Source organism: Chenopodium album, chromosome 1 (assembly GCF_948465745.1).
Source record: "Chenopodium album chromosome 1, dcCheAlbu1.1, whole genome shotgun sequence".
Taxonomy (NCBI): Eukaryota; Viridiplantae; Streptophyta; class Magnoliopsida; order Caryophyllales; family Amaranthaceae; genus Chenopodium; species Chenopodium album.
Genome location: NC_137834.1, coordinates 88,693,278 through 88,718,257, shown reverse-complemented (window position 1 = coordinate 88,718,257; position 24,980 = coordinate 88,693,278). Strand labels below are relative to the sequence as shown.

General features: G+C 33.5%; 6 protein-coding genes and 1 pseudogene across 7 annotated transcripts; 4 read left to right on the top strand and 3 right to left on the bottom strand.

Annotated features, from left to right (window-relative positions):
* Positions 1-952: 952 nt before the first annotated feature.
* On the top strand, positions 953-4,350 carry LOC145562026 (2-oxoisovalerate dehydrogenase subunit alpha 1, mitochondrial-like). The gene is made up of 9 exons (XM_081622181.1): positions 953-1,267; positions 2,185-2,319; positions 2,410-2,592; positions 2,694-2,851; positions 2,967-3,066; positions 3,215-3,326; positions 3,399-3,538; positions 3,619-3,804; positions 3,967-4,350. The coding sequence occupies exons 1-9, from the start codon at positions 1,076-1,078 to the stop codon at positions 4,132-4,134; spliced, it is 1,374 nt and encodes a 457-aa protein (XP_081478307.1). The 5' UTR covers positions 953-1,075; the 3' UTR covers positions 4,135-4,350.
* Positions 4,351-4,353: 3 nt separating this feature from the next.
* LOC145562033 (3'(2'),5'-bisphosphate nucleotidase 1-like) lies at positions 4,354-8,077 on the bottom strand. Its single transcript, XM_081622191.1, has 8 exons — positions 7,829-8,077; positions 7,171-7,246; positions 6,043-6,116; positions 5,757-5,962; positions 5,315-5,516; positions 5,102-5,200; positions 4,863-5,016; positions 4,354-4,725 (listed from the first exon to the last, which is right to left on the bottom strand). The coding sequence occupies exons 1-8, from the start codon at positions 8,003-8,005 to the stop codon at positions 4,562-4,564; spliced, it is 1,152 nt and encodes a 383-aa protein (XP_081478317.1). The 5' UTR covers positions 8,006-8,077; the 3' UTR covers positions 4,354-4,561.
* Positions 8,078-8,899: 822 nt separating this feature from the next.
* LOC145625350 (uncharacterized) lies at positions 8,900-9,806 on the bottom strand. 2 transcript variants are annotated; one of them, XM_081678411.1, is made up of 4 exons: positions 9,668-9,806; positions 9,357-9,552; positions 9,124-9,204; positions 8,901-9,007 (listed from the first exon to the last, which is right to left on the bottom strand). In XM_081678411.1, exons 1-4 carry the CDS (start codon positions 9,722-9,724, stop codon positions 8,913-8,915), a joined length of 429 nt encoding a protein of 142 aa, XP_081534537.1. In that variant the 5' UTR covers positions 9,725-9,806; the 3' UTR covers positions 8,901-8,912. The 2 variants fall into 2 exon arrangements, with proteins under 2 accessions (XP_081534544.1, XP_081534537.1); XM_081678418.1 differs by lacking the exon at positions 9,124-9,204 and having other exon boundaries at positions 8,900-9,007.
* A 1,957-nt stretch (positions 9,807-11,763) lies between these two features.
* On the top strand, positions 11,764-12,977 carry LOC145638560 (BURP domain-containing protein BNM2A-like). Its single transcript, XM_081689546.1, has 2 exons — positions 11,764-11,971; positions 12,225-12,977. The coding sequence occupies exons 1-2, from the start codon at positions 11,921-11,923 to the stop codon at positions 12,975-12,977; spliced, it is 804 nt and encodes a 267-aa protein (XP_081545672.1). The 5' UTR covers positions 11,764-11,920.
* Positions 12,978-18,940: 5,963 nt separating this feature from the next.
* On the top strand, positions 18,941-20,695 carry LOC145638550 (9-cis-epoxycarotenoid dioxygenase NCED2, chloroplastic-like). Its single transcript, XM_081689534.1, has one exon. The coding sequence runs from the start codon at positions 18,941-18,943 to the stop codon at positions 20,693-20,695; it is 1,755 nt and encodes a 584-aa protein (XP_081545660.1).
* Positions 20,696-21,434: 739 nt separating this feature from the next.
* Positions 21,435-22,207, top strand: LOC145638540 (BURP domain-containing protein 17-like; annotated as a pseudogene).
* Positions 22,208-22,768: 561 nt separating this feature from the next.
* Positions 22,769-24,608, bottom strand: LOC145625341 (uncharacterized). Its single transcript, XM_081678404.1, has 2 exons — positions 24,377-24,608; positions 22,769-23,658 (listed from the first exon to the last, which is right to left on the bottom strand). The coding sequence occupies exons 1-2, from the start codon at positions 24,476-24,478 to the stop codon at positions 23,074-23,076; spliced, it is 687 nt and encodes a 228-aa protein (XP_081534530.1). The 5' UTR covers positions 24,479-24,608; the 3' UTR covers positions 22,769-23,073.
* Positions 24,609-24,980: the final 372 nt, after the last annotated feature.

The following is a 24,980-nucleotide window of genomic DNA, read 5'->3' as shown; positions in this document are numbered from 1 at the left end:
GGTGATTGTTTCTACACTAATAATACGTAAGCAAATTCAAATTTGGTCAATAGAAGATCATTATTCATTATATTCATGATGGTAAGGATACTATACCAAAAATGTTATGTAATCGTATGGAATAAATCATTTCTATAATTCTATGTCTATATTATCAATATCCAAAAAAAATGGGCACCCATCATATTATAAATGTAGATCTTAAAAATGATACTCTCTTACTTTTTTTTTTTTTAAATGTTTTTTTTTCCCCCCTTAAATTATTAAAGATTTTGGTGACTTGTGAATGGATTATGTTAATCGAGACAAAACAATAGCAAAAATATTTTTAACAGAATATATAATCGATTATATCATGGACGTAGTCACAGAATAATATAATTCAAAACAATCTTCATGATATGGTGGTTTCACGTATGAAATCATTTGATCGTGGTCAACCATTCAAATTAAATACAAATATAATCCAATCTCTATAATCGTGCTCAATTTAATCAATCTTTTTATAAGATCATCCAAATTCCAAATCCAACCCATAAATTTGGCATATTAAAATATACTTCAACAACAAATAAACGTTTTTATCAAGTTAATTTGATGTGTACACTCTGTACCGTACGCTTTTAATTAGATTTAATGGCTCGATCGGGTCGGGCCTGTCCCAGCCCGAAATTTTAAAATATGAATTTGGATTGGACAATCCTTAAGATAAGGAACTACTACACGACTTAAAATCTGACCCGACTGATTCAACTCAACCTAATTCAAAAAGGTCCAATCTAACTCGATCCAATTTACGTGTCTAGTGATGTGATTCATAGCCGGAATCTTAGCCCGAAATATTTCACCTTTTAACCCGACCCATAATCACCTCTATATAAACGTTAAATAGACTGCCAAAGTGGCAAATGTTAGTTGGTTTAAAAGGATATGAACAAACACGCAAACATAAGTGTCAATCTTTCCTACTCATCATCTCCAAATTGTCTTCGTACTACTTAATAATCCTCAATTTTCAAAATAATCCTCTTTTACAATTTTCTTCCACAATTTTTTCCCCTTTTAGATATTATCAATGGCATCATCATTAACAAGATCAAGAGCTCTAATTAACAAATTAAGATCAAATTTGGGTTCAATTAGTATGCTTAATTACCCCAACTCATCAAAAATTCTTCTTGTTAATCCAAATTTTATTTCTCGTCGTTTTGAATCCACAATAGCCCAGAAACAAATTAATTTTACTTCAGATGATGATGATGAACAGGTTAGTCTTTTTATTTGCTTAATTTTATGCATGCATTACTCTGTTTTTGAGTTTAATTGTTGTAACCTTGTTAATTTAATTTATTTAATTATATGGTTGATTATATGACATAGTATTTTTCTTATTTATATATACTTTATAATTCAACGAGGGGTATAGAAAAAACTTTAAAATAATTAGGGCCTGTTTAGCATTATTTTTTGTTTTCAGTTTTCTGTTTTTTTTGAAAACCAAAAACAGGAAACAAGAAAAAGTGTTTCCACTTTTCTGTTGTCAGTTTTCAAAATTATCGTGATTTTAATAAGTCTATATATTTTTTGATTCATTATGTGACATATATAAAACACTTTTAAAAAACAAAAAACCAAAAAACAGAAAACCACAGCAATGCCAAACGAACCCAATTACCTGTTTTTTTGGGGGTTTTTTGCTAACAAATATAAATCAGAATTCAGAACACTTTTTTATTCCCAGTGATCTTCAAGGGTTGGTGTTCTAACTTCTAAAGCTTACTATTATAATGATTTTGTCATGTTCCCGTACCCGTGTCTAAAATTGTATGTCCGACACTTGAATATGTACCCATACGGCCATACCCAAGTCCAATGAACATAGGTACGTGACTAAATTAATCTTACACGTCGTGGTGGTAAACAAAGGTTACAACTTTTAACCCCCTTGGGAAAAAAAATCATGTAATATAATGCTTGATTGTAAAATTGACTAGGCATGAAAGCATTGTCTAAAGCAATGTCTTAAGTAATGCTGCTAATTAATGTTGTGGTTTCGAGTCGTATACTCTTATTTGATCAAATATGACAATTATAGCGCGATTTTTCAAGCATAACCATCCTTTTCCATCCTTGAAGTTGATCATTTGAAGAATGGCTCTAACTTGAGTCATATTATAATGACAGGACTTAGATTTTCCTGGTGGCAAGGTTGGAATTACCTCTCAAATGAGGTTCATCTCGGAAACTAATGGTCGTAGGGTCGAATGCTATAGGGTCCTTGGTGATGATGGCGAGCTTTTGAAAAACCCACCTATGCAGGTAAGATCAAGTGTTTGAAAACTTGTCGCGGTCTTGGAGCTTGCAGGAAATTTGTTACTCAGTCTTACTGATTAGTTGATTGTATATCAGGTCGGCGAGGTACTTGCTGTCAAGATGTATGAAAATATGGTTGCCTTACAAGTGATGGATACTATATTCTATGAAGCACAAAGGCAAGGAAGAATCTCATTCTATCTCACTACTATGGGAGAAGAAGCCATCAATATCGCCTCAGCAGCTGCTCTCAGTGCAGAAGATGTTATATTCCCTCAGGTAGCTTACTGAATATAACTGATGATTCTGAAAATTACTCGAGTTCAACGTGTATGTGCAAGAAAGTTTAGTCTTAATTTACCTGGATTCAAATTTGGCAGTATAGGGAGCCAGGTCTTCTGTTATGGCGAGGTTTCACCCTGCAAGAATTTGCTAATCAATGTTTCGGTAACAAAGCTGATAATGGAAAGGGCAGGCAGATGCCTATACATTATGGTTCAAACAAGCTGAATTACGTTACAGTATCCTCAACTGTCGCGTAAGATTTTTAGTTTTTGACAGCCTGTTGTTCTTTCATTCTGTCTGATGTACATTAGCCTTTATATAAATGTATCTCAGCTCGCAAATTCCTTCTGTGTTTGTTTCGTTTTCAGTACGCAACTACTCCATGCAGTCGGTGCTGCTTATTCTTTGAAAATGGACAACAAAAATGCATGTACAATTACTTATTTTGGAGATGGTGGCACCAGCACAGTAAGTATAACTATAAGTTTATACTAGCCTCTGCACTTTGCTGGCCTGAAAAAAGCTTCTGATCGTCTGTCAGTGATTACAATTTTGCTACTTATGGTTCTTGAGAATAAAAAGCCTTGACTTTGTGTAATGGCCTAACTCATTTCAGGGAGATTTCCATGCTGCTTTGAACTTTGCAGCAGTCCTAGAGGCTCCGGTCATATTTTTCTGCCGCAACAATGGTTGGGCAATTAGCACCCCAATTTCTGACCAGCTAAGAGGTGTGTATCGACTATGATACTGTTTTCCACTACTTACATTTTCAGCACTTAATTTCTTTTTACCTTTTACAGGTGACGGAGTGGTTGTCCGAGGGCAGGCTTATGGAATTGAAAGCATCCGAGTTGATGGCAATGATGCTCTTGCTATTTACAATGCAGTGCACGAAGCCCGAAGAATTGCCATTAGTGAAAAAAGACCTATCTTGATTGAGGTGAGTAAAGGTTATTGCTGATCTTTGTTCTGTGTTTTAGGAAAAGTTGAGCTAATAAAAAAATAAATCTGTTATTGTAGGCATTAACATATAGAGCAGGGCATCACTCTACTTCTGATGATTCTACAAAGTACCGTCCACTTGAGGAAATTGAACGGTGGAGAAAAACTCGAGACCCAGTACCTAGATTTAGAAAATGGATTGATGGCAATGGGTGGTGGAACGATCATAGAGATTTAGAGTTGAGAAGCAGTGTCCGAAAACAGGTAATAACTGCTACATTATGAAAGAGTTCCTAGTTATTCTGAAATACTCCATAGCTAAGCTTTTAAAATTTAAATAAGTGTATTCTAGTTTTGAACTTATTAATTATGATTACAAGTTAAACTTTGATTCAGCTGTTTGACTGCTGTTTTTTTATGTTACAGCTCTTGCAAGCTATTCAAGTTGCAGAGAACCTTGATAAACCACCAGTAGCCGATCTTTTTACTGATGTCTATGATGTTCTCCCCCCAAATCTCCAGGAGCAAGAAAGATTGTTAAGGAAGACCATTACAGAACACAGGAAAGATTATCCAACAAATATTCCTGTATAGTTGATTAACTTGATTCTTTAGCACATCAAGATATGTGCTAATAGTTGTGCCAATGTACATAAAAATTTATCAGGAATAATGGTTATGTATTTAATGCTATTTTGGTATAGAGATTAATATGTATACTTAAAGCCGATATTTGCTTTTGGTGGCTGTCTGAGTAAGAGCAGGTAAAAAAAAAAGAAAAAAAAACCAACTAAACTACGTAGCCTAGACCAGTCAATCAATACATAAAAATTGTGCAAACAAAAAAATAGACCAAGATTTTATTAATTTTTATAAATGCTTCAGTTTCTCATCTACGATCTTCCCCAAAAACTCTAGTACGTTGTTTTACAGTATGTCAAACTGACATTAATCGTTATGTAAAATAGAAAGGGGCATCAAATTGAAGATAAACACTATTGTTACATTAGAGAAAGCAGCACTACAAGGATGCAGCCTTCTCCTCTATGGACTGTTGAATTGCCTTCAGAAGGGCTGGCATTAGCTTCTGGTTGCAAGCTATTATGCCTTTGTACAGGTCAAGATACTTCCCTTTCGAAAAATCTAATGGGTTTCCTGCAGCGTCTGAAACGATACCTCCAGCTTCTGCAATACCCACCATATCCCCCCCCCCCCAAAAAAAAAAAAAAAAAAAAAAAAAAAACAGAAGCCTAGAGTTCAGGAAACATTTGAAGAAAGAAGAGGGGGAAAAAACCAACTATGGGCAAATTATGTCGCTTTACCTGTAACGACAATAGACCCAGCGGCATGGTCCCATATCTTTTCACGATAACCTGCTTTCGGGAAACGCAAATATATAGCCCCATCACCTCTGCTCAAAGCACCATACTTTGCTTGGCTATCAATCCTAACTGGAGGCGCTTTGACACCAAGTTTCTGTCAAAATATTTTGATGATTAAGCAGCTTTTCAATGTACAACAAATTTTCTAAAGAATGTAAGTAGTGAATACCAAATCATACTTTTGCTATGGAGCTACTCAGATCAAAGGAGGAATGAGCTGCTTCATATGATTCAAAGAATGATGCCTCTTCAGAATTTTCTGTAGGGCTGACATTTACCTGTGATAGTTGAAACCAAAGGATATAGAAAAAAAAAAGAAAAAAGAATGAGATTCTGTACTGATATCAGTGGAATAGATGTACAGTACATTTGCAATCAGATTAAGAGCACACTTTGACTGGGGAAGAACCATCAAGTGATTCCATATAGGTTCCTTCACCAAGGACAGCTGAGAAAAGACAGCCAGTTTGACCGGCAGAGCTCTGCACACCAAGAGGTGCTAAAGGAAGATTTGGGCAAGCCAAGACCCCAAGGACTACTCTTCCTTGATCTAGCAATGCTAATGCTATTGCATACTGATCCCCCCTCACAAACCTGGTATAATGCAATCTTAGCTTAGATGTACCAAAATCAGGAAAAACAGAACAAAATAGGCAGTTTAAACTAAGAGATGTATGCATTCATCAAAGATGACTTATTTGCAAAATCAATAATTCTTTAAAAGAAAAAACAGGGATCAACTAATCATAGACAGATGAAGTTTGACTCGTTCACTGTATATCAGGAGGATAAAAACTAAAACTTAGTGTTCTACTAATTTTCTCAATAACATACCCTTTAGTACCATCTATAGGGTCCAAAACCCAGTGCCGACCTACAGCACCACCTTCAGATCTGCCACTATCGATAGCAGCAAGCACACCATCAGCTGACAAAGGTGAAACACTGTATGTACTCTCACTGGCAATAGTATCATTTACAAGCACTCTGATACGCTCTAAAGTATCTTGTGCACCATCCTCTCTCAGGTCCCCAGAGTCCTAAAATATTCAAAAGTTGTAATGTAAATTCACCAAAGTAAACAGAAAAGTGTAACCTTTAAGGACCACCAACATTTTACCTCCTCGGCCACCAAAGAAAATGGTTCTGCAGAAAGTTCATGTTCAAGAACAAAACTAACAACAGCTTGTGAACCTGGTAAATACACACAAGGAGTACACTATTAGTCATAAATTTGCACCTATGTAATGAGTCTAGTGAGCCCTAATTTGCTGACAAAAGTCCCATTTATCTTGCTTGCCATGCTTTTTGGAGCCATTGCTTGCCATTGAAAGAACAATTAATTGACAAAAATCACTCATTACTAAGACAAACCGCCCAGAATAACCCAAATCTACAATAACAACCCAGCCTTAGTGACAGATGGAAATGACTTCAAGCACCACATGGATAGCATTTCAAGCTTGCACAATCCACGGACCCCGGTAAATTCCAGGAAGATTTCCCTCAAGCTATGTTACATGAAGATTTATAAACCAAAAAGGTTCACAGGCTGTGGAAAAAAAAGCCTACAGTTTCTAAAGGTATTGTAAGATTTGGTCTGGTTAATAACCTAAGGGGGTGTTTGGTGTAAACACCATAAATGGAAAGGATTTAAATAAATAGGGGAAAGGGTAGTGATAAACATTACCTTTACTATATGTTTGGTATTCAAATGGAATGGAAACAATTTGTGTTGATTGTGATTGAGTAAGGAAACGTATTTTGTTTCCACTAGTTTGTCAAGGGTAACAAATTGGGAAATTTTGCTACCCTCCAGAAACGGTATTTGTTACTTAATCCTATACCAAACAACTAGAAATGAAAACACTTAATCGACTCCGTTTCCTACATCTAAAATTACTATACCAAACGCCCCCTAAGTGTAATGGTGCTTTTATGAATAAATGAGGTTAGGTATCATATTGAGTCGGAGTGAGGGAAGTTTTCACGCAAAAAAGTTACTGAATTTTCCCATCTCAACATTCACATTGAAAGTGTGCAGCCCTTTGAAAGTGGTACCAAATGCTAATGTAATACGTGCTCAACATTTTTCAACCATATAGGCATATAGCTTATACTAATGGCAAGTATAAATCACAGGCTATAAGAAACCCATTTTTGATTAGCGATACCATAAAGCAAAATATGAGCAGATATCGGCATTATCTAAGACATTAGATATACATAGAAAGGTAATACTACAAACCATAATCTGCAACTGTTACAGGGCTCTTGTCCAGTTTTGATTGAACATCAGATTGCAACAATGATTTTTGTACTTTCTGCAAATAGTCCCAAAATATAGGAGCATAAGATTCAACAAAAGTTTGATGCCATTGTTACAGAAAGCCATGTATAACAATAGGAAACATTGTACCCAAGACTATATAACAAACCAAACTAATCCAATGGTTGATCATACGGGCCGTGCCGTGAACCGTCGAATTTTTATCAATTGACTAGCTAAATATGATCCAGAGTACATTTTGCAATCAAATAACAGGGCAAGTATACATTTCCATTGAATTTCATATACACAGATTTTGCAATCAGCCCAGAATTTCATCCAACAATCTAAATCCTTTCACCCTGAAATTCCACTACTTCATACAATTTTCAGTGCACAAAGAACAAATTATGAATATATACAAGATCTATCAACAAAAATTCTATCTACATTCAAATTCAATCAAATGAAAAACCCCCAAAATCAATCTCAGCCAAAATTATCACAATAAATATTGTACCCACTAAAATTTAGCCCAATCCCAGAAAAATTCTGACAGTTCTAATCTGGGTATTCAAATAAATATTGAAATGCATCATTTTGAATTGTATACAGCAATCAAGGAGGAGAAAAAAACCTGGCAAAGTTTGGCAGCAAGACTAGCAGCTTTCTTGGCAGCAACAAGCTCCTTTTGGTAAGACATTGAAGAAAAAGAAGAATTGAGGAGAGAGAAAATAGAGGATTTGGGTTTATGGTTGAGAGTAGGAATAACGAAGTGGGTTCTAATTCTTAAGCTGCTTAAGCCTATATACATGGTGACTGAGTTGTTCCTTGTTCTTGCCACCTTCTCTAGTCTTCACTTCTCTACCTACTCATTATTTCATTTCTAGATTATCAAATTAATAATTTGTGGGGTATAAAAAAATAAAAATAAATTTAAATAGTCGGGTATACAAGTATTATGTTGGATTAACTTTTACATTATTCATATGTTGTGTTTGATGTAAAGCTGGATATATAGAATACTTTGGCCTTGTTTGGCAAGTGGCTGTTGGCGGTTGTCTGTTGGCTGGTTCACTTGACTTGTTTGACCAGCTGGTATGTTTAGCTGTTTATAATGGCTTTTGAAATTGGCTGTTAAAGCTGACTGTTTATAAAAGTGTTTGGTAAATTAATTGTTGGTGGTTGGCTGCTTATTAGATAATTTGTGGGCCAACAAGCCAGAAGCCAACAAAAAAGCTACTCAAAGCAACTTTTTCATTTTGGCTTAAAAGCCAGTTTTTTCACTGGCTTAAAAGCCAATTACCAAACACATATTTTGACTGTCTAACCTCATAAAAAAGCCAAAAGCCAAAAGCTAACCAAAAAGCCACCAAAAAACCATTTACCAAACATGGCCTTTATATTGAATAATATTTATACATTAAACTTAAAACTTATTTCAGATAAACATTTGATCATAATACAAAGGCAAGGCATGGCCAATCGAATAACTAGCCGCTTAATACAACAACCAACTATGGTAGTTACTTATTCATTAATTATAATCGAAAGAATAAAAAGACTAAATCACACAAGCTTCAACATCAAAGTAAAGTTACAAGCTCAGTAAATACATAGATAACATATCGAAAGAACCAAATCGAACATTTCCACATGAACATTTCAAGAATAAGTTGTATCATATCATAATTGATTCGATTCATTCGTTCGAGTTGAACTCAAATAACTTTGGGATTTCCTTCCATTGTCGGGTTAGGCTTTGGTTCAAAATTTTTTCCAAATGAAGTATACTTTGTTTCTATGGCATCTTTTCCTGCAACAAAAATTATATCCATTAAAAAAAATGTTAATTAGAAATTGACTCGAATTGTTTGATAGAAGTGGTATCTTTTTATCTTTTGTTTCCTTTTTTTTAACAAAAAATCTTACCATGCCACCAAAATGCTGGGTTGGGCCTTGGTTTGAAATCCTTTGCCAAAGAAGTGTATATTGTTTCTATGTCATCTTTTCCTACATATTAATTACATACCATGCAAAAAAAATAAAAATAAAAATAAAAATAAAAAATTAAATAAAAAAAAATAGTGGTAATTTGTTAGTTCAAATTACTTGTAGCAAAAAATATATTTGTTGCCTTATTCTTTACTCTAAAATAGTCTTACCATGCCACCCTGATGCCGGATTAGGCCTTGGTTCAAAGTCTTTTGTGAAAGAAGTATATCTTGTTTCTCTGTCTTTTGGAACTGATTTTCCTTCTTCCTTTAAGAAATCGTTGAGATTGTACTTGAGGTGTTCAATGCCTCTCTTTCCCCAATAATCTCCAATAGTATCTTTCCGTCCATCAGTTGTTTTGGCTAGCTATATTATAATTAATGTATTAGTAAGAATTCAATTTAATAATTGTTACAATGTCACAAGGCTTAAAAAAAAAAAAAAAAAAAAAAAAAAAGCATTAATTTGCAGTGATGCTTACCATGAATAGTGCAAGAAGAAGAAAACTGAGAAAGAATTTCATTTTTGAATATTCCATGCTTAGATTTCTTAATTCTGTATATGATTTCCAGCTATTAATATACTTGCTATTTATAGAAAACCTTCAATTACTTAGTAAGAAGATAAGTGATTTGTTTCATTTTGTAGGGAAAAAAAATGGTACTACCTCCATTACAGGTTATTTGCAACGATTTGACATAAAGTTGAGAGGGAAAATGTCTAATCGTTGTACATAACCTGTAACGGAGGTAGTATATAATATAATTCATGATTCATGTGAAGATTGTGAACTATGTAGGGATCAAGATTATCGCAAGTTTTGTAACAAATTATGGCAAGCTTGCAATCTCTAAAATACTCCATAATTTGTCTCTAATAACTTCCCCATAATTATTAGTTCATCTCATAACATAGACATATGTTGCATCTATACTTCAAGCCCAAAGGATTTTTATGTGACCGAGTATAAGATTAATCCCAAAACTCTATCCATTGACTTAGGCCCTGTTCTCTTCACCTTAAAAAAAATAATATTAAGTAAAAATAATTTCATTTCAGTAAAAATAAGTTCAGTTCAGTAAAATTAATTTCAGTTCAGTAAAAATAATTTCAGTTCAGTAAAAATAAGTTCATTTCAGTAAAATTCAGTTTTCTTAAAGAAGAATTATAATAAAAATCAGTAAAAATAATTTCAGTTCAGCAAAAATAATTTCATATCAGTAAAAATAATTTAAGTTCAGCAAATATAATTTTGTTTCAATAAAAATAAGGTGAATAGAACGGGACCTTAGTCTTAGTTTTCAAGTGATGGGATTTGATTCCTAATCATGCAATTGTTTTATACTCCGTAATATGCATATTGCATTGTACTCGCTCCTAAAGTCCTAATACCTAATAATGCATACCAATTATTAGAGAGTGATAAACAGTCATGAAGTATTATTATTAAGCAATCATAATACCCCAAATCAAAATAATTTTAATTCATTGTTCTTAGAACATGCTTTTCATGCTAAACAAGTCATTGTTCCTAAATTATTCATGACGAAAGTTGATCAGCTGATTGGATATATAATGCCGATTACTCTTTTTGTCCCTAAATGTTTAATTTTCCCCACTTACTTTATGATCGTTCCCTTTAAGTCTCCCCCGGCCACCGACCCACCCCATACCATATATATATGGTTATGTGAGACCTCAAATTTACTTTCACAAGTTACACCGATTACTTTAGGTTGATCTCACTACTTTTCTATCTCATAAACTCTTCCCAACCAATAATCATTATTCTTATGGAGCAAAAAATTAAGGGACAACAGAGGGAGTAATTTAAGTAAACCCACTATGAGTCGTAACGTAGTTATTGACCGTTCTACATAGATTTTATTTTTCATTAATCATAATGCTTATCCCAATGTAGTCCGAATGAGGCAGGGTGACATTACTAATTGCAAATAATAGGGAAATTCATACCAGACCTAATATTTATTGTGTCGACATAGCTAATCCATACCAATTATTAGGGAGTGCTAAACGGAAAAGACTACACATACAATGGTTGTATGTGGGCCACCCACATACAACCATTGTTGGCAGTCTTTAATTGGTTTGCATTTTGGAGCCCACCAATTTTCCCTCTTATTTTTTTCCTCCCTTTTTGATGTGGCATACATACAATGTTATTATATGTGGTAGTCCACATACAACCATTGTATGTGTAGCATCACTCGTGCTAAACAGTCATGAAGTACTATTATTAAGCAATCATAGTACCCTAACTAAATCAAGATTATTTTACTTCATTGTCTAAGAACATGCTTTTCGTGCAAAACATGTCTTTGTTCCTGAATTATTCATGACGAATGTTAATCCGCTAATTGGATAATTCCAAAAAAATTAAACCAATCATGGACCATGGTAGTTGAACCTCCTATATAGATTTTATTTCTCATAATATAATACTTGTAATGCTTATCTCGATACAGCTTGAATTGAGTGTGACATAAGGGCATTACAAATACAGGATAGAAAATTCAAAAAGTCTAATCAAATACCAAATTAGAAATTAGATTTTTTTATTTTTTAGTATTGATTGATTGAGCATTGATTGATTTCATCCTACAGAGTACATACATATATATAGTAACATAGATATAACACTCCTTATCCAAAACTAAGCTTGTGTAGCATAATAGCATTGTTCAGAGCTTGAGTGGTATAAACAAACTTCAAGATGCTTCTCAAATCGAGTTTGGCCCTATATATGTTCCTTCAAATGGCAATGGTAAGCTTTATATGTAGTTTATTTATTTATTTGCATGATCATATATCATATTCAAAAAAATATAAACTCTATATAGAGAACGCTGATCAATGTTTTATGTTCGATGTTTCTCACATATATATATAACACTATACTTTTTAATTTCAACCAATAATAAGTAGTTGATCAATGTGTTTTGTTGTGAAATACTCCATATTTGTTTTGATGAATTTCTTCTTATATTAACAATGAGGTCATGATCTGATGCATGTAGTTGGTGAATGCTAATACGGAGAAGTCCCTTGATCAAGTGAAGGAGGACATCAACCAAGTCTTCATACACTACAATAACCTTAATAAGGTTGGATTAAACATCCCAATTTACTTTGGAGGTGCATTTCCTTCACAAATCCCCCGTTTTCTTCCCAAGGAAAAGGCCAATTTAATGCCTTTCTCATCCCTAGATCTACCCTTTCTTCTACGAGTTTTCGGCTTTGCTCCAGGATCTCCTCAAGCTAGAGCCACGGACAATACGCTAAAGATGTGTGGAATGAAAATGCACCATGAAACTAAAAAATGTGTTTCCTCCTTAGAGTCTATGCTTGATTTTATTGGCAAAACATTTAATAGTAACAGTAACAGTAACAGTGATAAAAACGATCAATCTCTTAAGGTGTTAAGTACTAGTCCTCTCCCGAAATCTACAAAACTTATCCAAAATTATACCATAGTGAAACAAGCACAACAAGTACCAAGTCCTAAAATGGTTACGTGTCATATGATGACCTATCCTTATGCAGTCTTTCATTGTCATTACCCGGAACCTGAGAACCGTGTGTTCGAGGTTTCATTAAGGGGCGACGATGGAACATTGATGGATGCTATCGTGACTTGTCACATGAACACCTCTAGTTTTGACCCTAATCATGTTGCATTTCATATCTTAGGGTTTAAGCCGGGGGATTTTCCGGTTTGTCATTTTCTTCCTTCAAATGATCTAGTTTGGGTACCTAATAAGGATGAATAATTCTACTTAATGAATTATTCGTCTGTTTGCATGGTTCATTTACATTTCTAAGCGTGATTTGTATTTTGTACACATAAATTAAATAAACTTGTTTGTGTTGTTTTAATTTTCAATTGAATACTTTGTCCTTTTGTTTTACCAATAATGATGTAAATCAAAAATAAAATTGTGTCATGTGAAACATTAAGACATGCATAGTTTTTTTTTTTTTTTTTTTGGATTACTTTTTTGTAATAATGATTAACAACGCATTGTTATTGCAATTGATTGTTGAAGAAGAATACTATTTTTGTATTATTTTTTGGCGGAAAATCATAATCACAATCAATATTAACTTCATGTCTTCAATTTAGCATATATAAAGTAAAAAAACTAAATATTGCCTTTTATTTTCTCAAAAAAAATGCCTTTAGGTTCCGATACTCTCCCAATTGTTGTTGCTGAGGATCGAATATGGGTCCCTCTACCAAGTGTAATCCAAATCACCACTACACCAACGGTCAATTGGTATTGGCGTTTATATTATACTTATATAGTTGGATAATTTTGTGGTTTAAATACTTGAAAGGAAATCCATAAGTTGGAAATAACACCAAATTAAACATTGCATGACAAAAATAAAAACGTTACATACATGCATACAACAACTTAGTACTAATCCTTAGGCATAACAAAGCGTAACTGATGAACGTTCATTCTACAATATATAGTACATTAGTACATCAAATAGACTCTAAACAAACCCCCTTTATTTATTAATAGACACTTACTTAATTAGCTTACTCATAGTCAGATTAGTATATATGCCACACTAGATTAATTACGGGGCTTGATCTAGCATACCACACCATTAGCCAGTCTGGCTAGTTGAACTTGAACCCGGTCACAACAGATTTGATTGTTGGCCAAACATCCTTGGTAGGATTAGCCGCGCCATGGTGCCATTGTAGAACATGGTTAATCTTAGGCTCGAAATCTCTCACAAAATATTTGGCTGTGGATACCTCATCATCATGACTAGCCGCACCATGGTGCCATTGTAGGACATGGTTAGGCTTAGGCACAGAGTCTTTCACAAAATATATTGGGGCTACCTCATCATCATCATGACTAGCCGCGCCATGGTGCCATTGTAGAACATGGTTAGGCTTAGGCACAAAGTCTTTAACAAAATATGTTGTTGTTTCCCCATTTTCCAATTTAGGATTAGTATCCAAATATTGTCATTGATTAGGCTTAAACTCAAAATCTTTGACAATAGAATTAAATTTGTGTACATCGTTAGACTTTAAGCCTACTAGGGCTTCAATTGCTTTCTTTCCCCAATACTCGCCGGAGTTTTGGCGTCCCTCGTTCGACTTTATGCCTGAAAGGGTTTCAATTGCTTTCTTTCCCAGTACTCTCCCACACCGTCATCACATCCATGAGCTACATTGACAACCTATATAAATATGTAAATCTATAAGACGTATGTATTATACACGTCTTCCTCTGTCTCATTTTACTTGTCAAATTTTCTGATTTGCATTTCTCAAAATCAATATTTATAAGTCAATTAAAGACGTCTAAAAGATATGAGACGGTAGAAGTGTAATGTACTAAATCAACTCTTTATACTCTGATTAAAAATATATATTATTCAACAAAGTAAAAATTACACATTAGCACTTTTAGTTAGAATCTCTGTTAAACGAATGAAAGAATGAATGAACACTCATTTAACATGCATTATATTGTTGTATTCGAACAATCAAGTTGTTTTTATTTATTTATTTTTTTTTTATTTTATTTATTTTAATAAGGCTTTTTAAAAGTTTGACCAATGTGCAATCAATATAATTTTAATTCCTCGATGTTTTTTTTTAAGATAAAACAATAACATTTTTCATGCATGCTAATTGGTGGAGAATATGAACATATCTTAATATCTATCATATATAATGCATAAACTAAATATTTAATAATTTTTTTGCAATAAGTAAAATTGAAACATATGATTATGTTTTTTTCTTTTGTAAAAGTAAAAAAAAAAAATGATAATGTTATAAAATATTTAAGAGAATGTAGGAAGTACTTTATAATTAACTACGAGTAGAAGCTAATAATCTAACACTTTATTGTTGAAAGAAAGGTATTAACGCCGAATGAATATGTTATCAAACTATTTATACGGAGTATTTGAAATGTAAATCAGAGTAACCAAACCTAAAGATTAAAAATAAAAGAGCAAATTATTAAAATAAATTTTAACAAAAAAGTTGTATCTAAAAGAAGAGGAGATAAATGCTTACGAATAGAAGTGCCAGAAGAAGAGTAGAAATGATCGATAGCTTCATTTTCGTCTAATGTCTCCAACAACTGTTGTGTATGTTCCGATCCCCAAACCAAGCCAATTGCATAAGAGCTGTATATAGACTGATTTTTCATTATTTTAAATAGTTCAAGTGGTTAGAGCGAGTTTTCTTCTTGATTTAAGGAGATTCTAGGATTGATTGTCATCACTTGCCGTTATAGTTGGCATTCTTGGCAAAACTAAAAAAAATATTAAAAAAATCTTTTTAAAAATATGGTTTACTATAGCCCGCTACACAAATTAAGGGCATGTTCTATTCACCTTATTTTAACTTATTTAATTAGGTTTGATAAGTTCAGTTTAAGAAAATTTAAAACAAGTTCTAATAAGGGTTACCCAAGTTTAAATTATAACTAAAATTAGCTTTAAAAGGCCTAATAAGTTCAGATTAGTTTAGATAAGTTAAGTTAAGTTCGAATAAGTGAAAATCAAGTAAATAAAATATTATTAAATGACTTATCAAGTCAATAAGCAATACCCGTGACATCGTAGAATAGTGTAATTCTCCTTAGTTGGAGCATTCTCATTAATCAATATATATAGGTGTCATTACAACCTAAACACGACAATACAATATTTACTAAATTACACTCAAAGTATATCAAACAGAATACGTACATACGAGCTAGATTATTTATAATCTTCATCTTAAATGAATTAAATGTTGAATTATTTAGAGTATTGGTGACAAATATTCATGTGTTTGATTGAACTTCTTAGGTTAAGGTGTTGAAATTCAATTAAACAAGTAAAAGGGCAATTTATATATCGGTTTAGAGAAGTGTTCCTCGCCCTGTAGTCCGTCCTATGGCGCGCTCGGCAGCTTCGCCTGGTAAGGCATGAGAGTGAAGAAAATTAAATTATGTCACCGCCCGGCATGGCAATTGTCGCCTGGTTATGGCAAGAGAGCACCTAAATTTTTCTGGGTTGCTTGGCTTCTCTCGCCCGGTAGTGCGAAGGGCCTCCCGACAGGGCGTGGGTGTAAGCGTAGGCAATATAATTTTGACGGTTATTGTTCAGTTTTTCTTAGTTTATTACTCTTGATATAAATATGATAGTTCATATTGATCATGATGAAACATATGCAAGGAACCGATTATGTTCTTCTTGAAAAACCTTTGCATGCAAGTTTATTGATTATCGTTTCAAATTACAAAAGCTTATTTACATGGTATTGTAATCATCCTACTTGTGATTGCAATTGACCTGTGTTATATATCTTGAGTAATTTTCCGTGATACCCGGTTGTAACTACTTTTAGGAAAGTATAGGGTCGGAATTATACTTTTGAGAAAGTGATCCTGTTTACTCCTCAAAGATTTTTCCGTTTGCAATTTTCTTTGTGATCCTTGTAAACACAAAATACCCAACATTAAAAATTGGGTGAATGTCAACCAACTTATATTTTTATGCTTTTCAAAGTTTTGGAAAATGACATCGAATGTGTAGCATCGAATCTTAGCGACCCGTGTAGTAATACACACACAAAAAGTCTCCTTGTAAATATTTCTTTAAAAGGTATCTTCTATTTGTTACGTACATATATAAACTAATATATATATGGCCCTTATTTTCACTTAGTTGAAGAAAAAAATTCTAGTAAAATTATTCTAGAAAAATAAGCTCAAATAATTGATAAAAAAAGACCGAGTTTTAATATGGGCTTCATATGCATCTAGTACTATTTTTCAACATTAATATAATTTAATTTAATCAAGATTAAGGGCCTGTTCTGATTGACTAAATTGAGCTGAACTGAACTAAACTAAATTTCTCAGAGCTGAACTTAACTGAACTGAATATTTTATTAGAGAAGATAATTAAGAACTGAACTGAAAATAAGCTGAGAAAAACAAACCCTAAGATTTTGTTTATGATGATAAACTACATACATACATACTAATGTTACATGTATTTCAATTATAGATCTTACAGGATATTAAATCGTATGAAATTAAAATCTTAGCCACAAGTCTAGCTTAAGACTTTTTTCATTTTCTTCAAAAATCTCAAGCAAGTCTCAAGTTGAGTTTCAACTTAAGACTTGAGATTGAGACCCGCTTCACCCACTTCAGTTTTATTTTTATTATCTTTTTTTTTTTACACTTTTCTACGTATAATATGTCAAATATTTAAGTCTTAGGGTTAAAGTGATAAATTTGTGTAAATCTTAGTGAGTTTTAACAAGAATTTGATGACATCATTTTCAATGGGGACCACCAAAAATGATGTCACATCCAAGTCTTAAGACTTGAGGCTAAACTTGCATTCGAAGAAGATTAAACATCAAAAGATTAAAATGAGTGCAATTAATTAATAATTAATCATACTACTTCGTACATACGTAGTATATAGGCAAAGGTTGGTTATTGTAGTGTTTACACCTCATCGAGTCCTAAGCTAATTTTCTCTTAAATATCTAAGTACTTAGCTTCATGAGTTTACTTGTAAGCTGAAATGAATTGTAACTCGAAAATCTATATGTCCTGGTTTTATTTATAAAAATGGTATTTGTTTTATTCACCTTACTTCCACTTATTTTATAAATATAAATTCAAATAATACATATTAATAACTTTTAAAAAGTTCAAAATTTTAGATTAGTCCGTCAAAATTAAAATAAAAGGAGTTTCGATTAGATAAAAGTTAATAAGAGTTATTCAAATTTTTACGGCTGAACTATATATAGTTTAAATAAGTCATTATATTAAGGGTGTGTTCTCTTCAAATTATTTTCACTTAAGTTCTTAATTTTCTTCTCTCATAAAATATTCAGTTCAGCTCCAATAAATTCAGTTCAGTTTAGTTCAGATCAGTTCAGTCAATTAGAACAGACCCTAAGTTTTAATAATTATGTTCTAAAAGTATAAATTATGTGAGGAAAACACTATCTCGACAATATATACATGAACATCAAAGAAAATTATCTCTCTCAAATAGATGATGTTCAAACTAATTAATATGGGAGCAATGAAAATGTTAGAACATCACATGCGTTACTTCCCTCAATTAAATCTCTCTCTTGCATTGCATGGTTTTATGTTTTGGATAGAATTCTTTCAAAACTTGTTGGAAATAATCTAACCATAATTTAAAAGCACGAATTGTAATGCATGCATGAATGGTCAAAGACATGCAAGACGTACAATTGGTCATTTTTCACCAATTTCCTGAAAATATATTCCCAAGCCTTTAACAATATCAAGACAATCATGACCGTTGATAATTCATCCAAATAATCCTATCTTTTAATCACCAATAGCTATGCATGCGCATGCACAATATAGACATGCAAGACGTACAATTGTCATTGCTTATATGTTTTTCTAATTTAAATATTTCTTTTTAATACTTTACGTGCATCTTTTAATCAGTTCTTGAATACATAGTGAAAGTATGTATGTATACATCAATCGCTCCAAAATGTAAATGATTTTTGTAATACATATTAAACTTCCTCTTTCTCTCTATTTATACCCCTTCTTCCTCTTTCTCTCTCCTCAATACTCTCGCTTTTTTCTCTCTCTCTCAAAACAAATTAAACTTCCTTTTTCTTTCTTCTCTTTGCTTCCTTATAAAGTTATTATAATCTTGTAAAGATAGGCAAACAATGGTGAATCCTGCAGGAACAACTCCTTCTACTTCTAACTCTAGTTGGGCCTCTCAGGCCCAATTAGCCTTCAATTCCGGCCCATCGAGAAAGCGGAGTAATAGTAAAATTCAGTGTGCTCTACAATCCACAATACAAGACAACAACAACAAAAACAAAAATAACAACACCATTTCTATTAATACTAAGCCTGAACCTGTTGAGAAGTGGAACATCTTCCAGAAGGCGGCTGCGGCCGCCTTAGACATGGTTGAAACCGCTCTCGAGCGGTCTCAACCACTACCAAAGACGTCCGACCCCCAGGTGCAAATAGCTGGGAACTTCGCCCCTGTAGCAGAGATGCCTGTTAAACAAGGTCTCCCTGTAAGCGGTGAAATCCCGGGTTGCATTGACGGTGTTTACTTAAGAAACGGTGCTAACCCGTTGTTTGAACCAACCGCGGGACATCACTTGTTCGATGGTGATGGGATGGTCCATGCAGTAGCAATCCACGACGGTGTCGCTAGCTACGCCTGTCGGTTTACGGAAACCAGCAGGCTAGCGCAAGAGCGAGAACTTGGACGACCCGTGTTTCCGAAGGCCATTGGTGAGCTTCAAGGACATTCGGGGATTGCTAGACTCGTGTTGTTTTACTCTCGAGGACTTTTCGGTTTGCTAGATAATGAACATGGGACGGGAGTTGCTAACGCTGGTTTGGTCTATTTTAATGACCGGTTACTAGCTATGTCCGAGGATGATATTCCCTACCAAGTTAGGGTCACCCCTTCGGGTGACCTTAAGACGGTAGGGCGGTTTGATTTCCAGGGTCAGCTAACATCGTCGATGATAGCTCACCCTAAACTCGACCCTGAGACAAAAGAGTTGTTTGCTCTTAGCTACGACGTTTTAAAAGCGCCGTATCTCAAGTACTTCAAGTTCACGCAAGACGGCGAAAAATCACCCCACGTTGATATCCCATTAAATGAGCCTACCATGATGCATGACTTCGCTATTACAACAAACTTTGTGGTAATTCCTGACCAACAAGTTGTGTTCAGGATGAAGGAGATGATCACAGGAGGATCACCCGTTGTGTACGACAAGAACAAAACGTCGCGTTTTGGTGTTATGCGTAAGGATGCTACTCATGTGTCGGATATTACATGGGTTACTTCACCACATACATTTTGTTTTCACCTTTGGAATGCTTGGGAAGAGCCGGAAACGGAGGAGATTGTTGTGATTGGATCATGTATGACTCCGCCCGACTCGATTTTCAACGACTGTGACGAGTGTCTTAAGATTGTGCTCTCCCAAATCCGGCTTAATCTACGGACGGGTGAGTCGACTCGCCGACCTATTATTGACTTAACACAGCATATTCATATAAATCTTGAGGCTGGTATGGTGAACCGGAACTTACTAGGGCGAAAAACCCGGTTCGCTTACTTGGCGATCGCAGAGCCGTGGCCTAAGGTCTCCGGGTTCGCCAAGGTTGATTTGGTCACAGGTGAGGTAAAAAAGTTTATGTATGGTGGTGAAAAGTTCGGTGGTGAACCCTTCTTTTTACCACGCGACAATACTATTTTGAAAGATACGGAAGATGATGGGTACGTCATGGGATTTGTTCATGACGAAGAGAAATGCACTTCGGAATTATTGATAGTAAATGCACAAAGTTTAGAGCTTGAAGCGTCCGTTCAATTGCCTTCAAGAGTTCCGTATGGATTTCACGGTACCTTTGTAAGATCCGAGGATTTGAGTCATCAAGCTTAACTAAACCAACCATGGACCATGGTAGTTGAACCTCCTATATAGATTTTATTTCTCATAATGTAATATTTGTAATGCTTATCTCGATACAGTTTGAGTGTGACATAAGGACATTACAAATTACAAATAGAGGATAGAAAATTATTCAAAAAGTCTAATCAAATACCAAATCAGTAATTAGATTTTTTTTTGTTGACACAATCACTAATTAACATTTTTTTTTTTTAGTAGTGATTGATTGAGCATTAATTGATTTCATGATACAGAGTATATAAATATACATATATACACGAAGCATATATATAACACTCCTTATCCAAGCTTGTGTAGCATAATAGCATTGTTTAGAGCTTGAGTGGTACCAACAAACTTCAAGATGCTTCTCAAATCGAGTTCGGCCCTATATATGTTCCTTCAAATGGCAATGGTAAGCTTTATATGTTACTTTTACAGTATACGGTGTACATGACATTATAGTTGATTTATTTATTTGCATGATCGTTTCATATAAAAAAAAATATATATATATATATAAACTCTATATAGAGAACGCCGATCAATATTTTTATGTTCGGTGTTTCTCACATATATATATAACACTATACTTTTTAATTTCAACCAATAATAAGTAGTTGATCAATGTGTTTTGTTGTGAAATACACCATATTTATTTTGATGAATTTCTTCTTATACTAATAATGATGAGGTCATGATATGATGCATGTAGTTGGTGAATGCTAATATGGAGAAGTCCCTTGATCAAGTGAAGGAGGACATCAACCAAGTCTTCATACACTACAATAACCTTAATAAGGTTGGATTAAACATCCCAATTTACTTTGGAGGTGCATTTCCTACTCAAATAATCCCCCGTTTTCTTCCCAAGGAAAAGGCCGATTTAATGCCTTTCTCATCCCTAGATCTACCCTTTCTTCTACGAGTTTTCGGCTTTGCTCCAGGATCTCCTCAAGCTAGAGCCATGGACAATACGCTAAAGATGCGTGGAATGAAAATGCACCATGAAACTAAAAAATGTGTTTCCTCCTTAGAGTCTATGCTTGATTTTATTCACGAAACATTTAACAGTAACAGTAATAGTGATAAAAATGATCAATCTCTTAAGGTGTTCAGTACTAGTCCTCTCCCGAAATCTACAAAACTTGTCCAAAATTATACCATAGTGAAACAATCACAACAAGTCCTAAAATGGTTACGTGTCATATGATGACCTATCCTTATGCAGTCTTTCATTGTCATTACCCGGAACCTGAGAACCGTGTGTTCGAGGTTTCATTAAGGGGCGACGATGGAACCTTGATGGATGCTATCGTGACTTGTCACATGAACACCTCTAATTTTGACCCTAATCACGTCGCATTTCATATCTTAGGGTTTAAGCCCGGTGATTTTCCGGTTTGTCATTTCCTTCCTTCAAATGATCTAGTTTGGGTACCTAATGCTAAGATTTAAGGGAGAATTATAGGATGAATAATTCTACTCAATGAATTATTCGTCTGTTTGGATGGTTCATTTATTTTTCTAAGCGTGATTTGTATTTTGTACACATAAATTAAATAAACTTGTTTGCGTTGTTTTAATTTTCAATTGAATACTTTGTCCTTTTGTTTTACCAATAATGATGTAAATCAAAAATAAAATTGTGTCATGTGAAACATTAAGACATGCATAGTACTATAGTAGGAATTTTTTTTTTTTTTGGTTACTTTTTTGTAATAATGATTAACAACGCATTATTATTGTAATTGATTGTTGAAGAAGAATAATATTTTTATATTATTTTTTGGCCGAAGAAAATTATAATCATGATCGATATTAACTTCATGTCTTCATTTTAGCATGTATAAAGTAAAAACTAGATATTGCCTTTTATTTTCTCAAAAAAAAAAAAAAAAAAAAAAAAAAAAATCAAAATTTGTCTTTAGGTTCCAAATTCCCTCCCAATTGTTGTTGCGGATGATCGAATATGGATCCTCCCTACCAAGTGTAATCCCAATCACCATTACACCAACGGTCAATTGGTATTGGCGTTTATATTATACATATATAGTTGGATTATTTTGTGGTTTAAATACTTGAAAGGAAATCCATAAGTTGGAAACAACACCAAACATTGCATGACTAAAATAAAAACGTTACATACATACAGCAACTTAGTACTAATCCTTAGGCATAACAAAGCATAACTGATGAACGTTCATTCTACAATAGTACATTAGTACATCAAATAGACTCTAAACAAACCCCCTTTATTTATTAATAGACACTTACTTAATTAGCTTACTCATAGTCAGATTAGTCTTATGCCACACTAGATAAACTACGGGGCTTGATCTAGCATACCACACCATTAGCCGGTCTGGCTAGTTGAACTCGAACCCGGTCACAACAGATTTGATAGTTGGCCAAACATCCTTGGTAGGGTTAGCCGCCCCATGGTGCCATTGTAGAACATGGTTAATCTTAGGCTCGAAATCTCTCACAAAATATTTGGCTGTGGATACCTCATCATCATGACTAGCCGCACCATGGTGCCATTGTAGGACATGGTTAGGCTTAGGCACAAAATCTTTCACAAAATATATTGGGGCTACCTCATCATCATCATGACTAGCCGCGCCATGGTGCCATTGTAGAACATGGTTAGGCTTAGGCACAAAGTCTTTAACAAAATACGTTGTTGTTTCCCCATTTTCCAATTTAGGATTAGTATCCAAATATTGCCATTGATTAGGCTTAAACTTAAAGTCTTTGACAATTGAATTAAATTTGTGTACATCGTTAGACTTTAAGCCTACTAGGGCTTCAATTGCTTTCTTTCCCCAATACTCGCCGGAGTTTTGGCGTCCCTCGTTCGATTTTATGCCTGAAAGTGTTTCAATTGCTTTCTTTCCCCAGTACTCTCCAACACCGCCGTCGTCGTTACATCCATGAGCTACATTGACAACCTGTACGTATAAATGAGTAAAACTATAAGACATATATACATACTACGTTTTCCTTTGTCTCATTTTAGTTGTAACTAATTTTCTAATTAGTGTTTCTCAAATTTAATTTATACAAAAGTAATCTAAAATATAACAATCATTTTTTATTGGGATTGTAATTCCTAATTTTTTAAAATAAAAACACTAAAAAATTTCATTCATGTCATTTGGTGGAGAATATGAAATATCTATCATCAACAATAACATTTAGTATTTCATTTTATCATTAAGTAAAAATATTAAATATTGAATATTTGGAAAGTATACACCAACACAAATATAATAAAGTTGAAAAATCCCACATTTTTATTTTATTTTATTTTATTTTTAATTTTTTTTTTGTTTTTATAAAGTATAGATGAACAAAATAAATGATAATCGTATTATGGTAAAAAGGATAAATTTTTATTTAGGAGAATGAAGGAATTGAAGTACTTCATAGTTAACTGCAAGAAGAAGCTAATGATCCTATTTGTCAAAAAAAAAAAAAAAAAAAGAAGAAGCTAATAATCCTATATACTTCATAGTTGAAAGAAAGGTATTTAAGCCAAATATGTTCTCAAATAATATGTACCGAGTATATCTGAAGAAGAATAAAATGTAAAAAAGTACTGTAAAATTTAACCCAAAAAAAAAAAAAGAGTTGTAGTGCTAAAAGAAGAGGAGATAAATGATTTACCAATAGAAGTGCCAGAAGAAGAGTAGAAGTAATAGATAGCTTCATTTTCGTCAAATGTCTCCAACAACTGTTGTGTATGTTCCCCAGCCAAGCCACTTGCATAAGAGCTATATATAGACTAATATTTCATCATTTTAAAATTTAAATATCTCATGTGGTTAGAGTTTTCCTTTCAATTTCAGAGGATTCTGGGATCAGTAATTCTTGTCACCGGCTTTTATGGCTCTACTTAACCACCCAAATAATAAATTGCTCTCTTTATCCCAAAAGAAAATTGATACGGTCAAACTTTACACATATGCTGATCTATTAGTTTGACCTTATTTATATGTAATTAAATATTAATGAAAATGAAAAAAATTATAATATAAAACTTTATATTATTACCAATCTAACAACATATTTATGACAAAATATGTTTTTGTTATGTTATTCCCTCCGTGTTTTATTAATAAGCGTTACAGTTTGACTTTTTTTTTTTACTATTCACATAATGGTTTTAACTGGATTAATTTACTAATATATTAAAATCAAAGATTATTGTATAACACATTGTTGGATTCTTCGTTGTAATGTATACTTTCATATTATAAATTTTTCTATG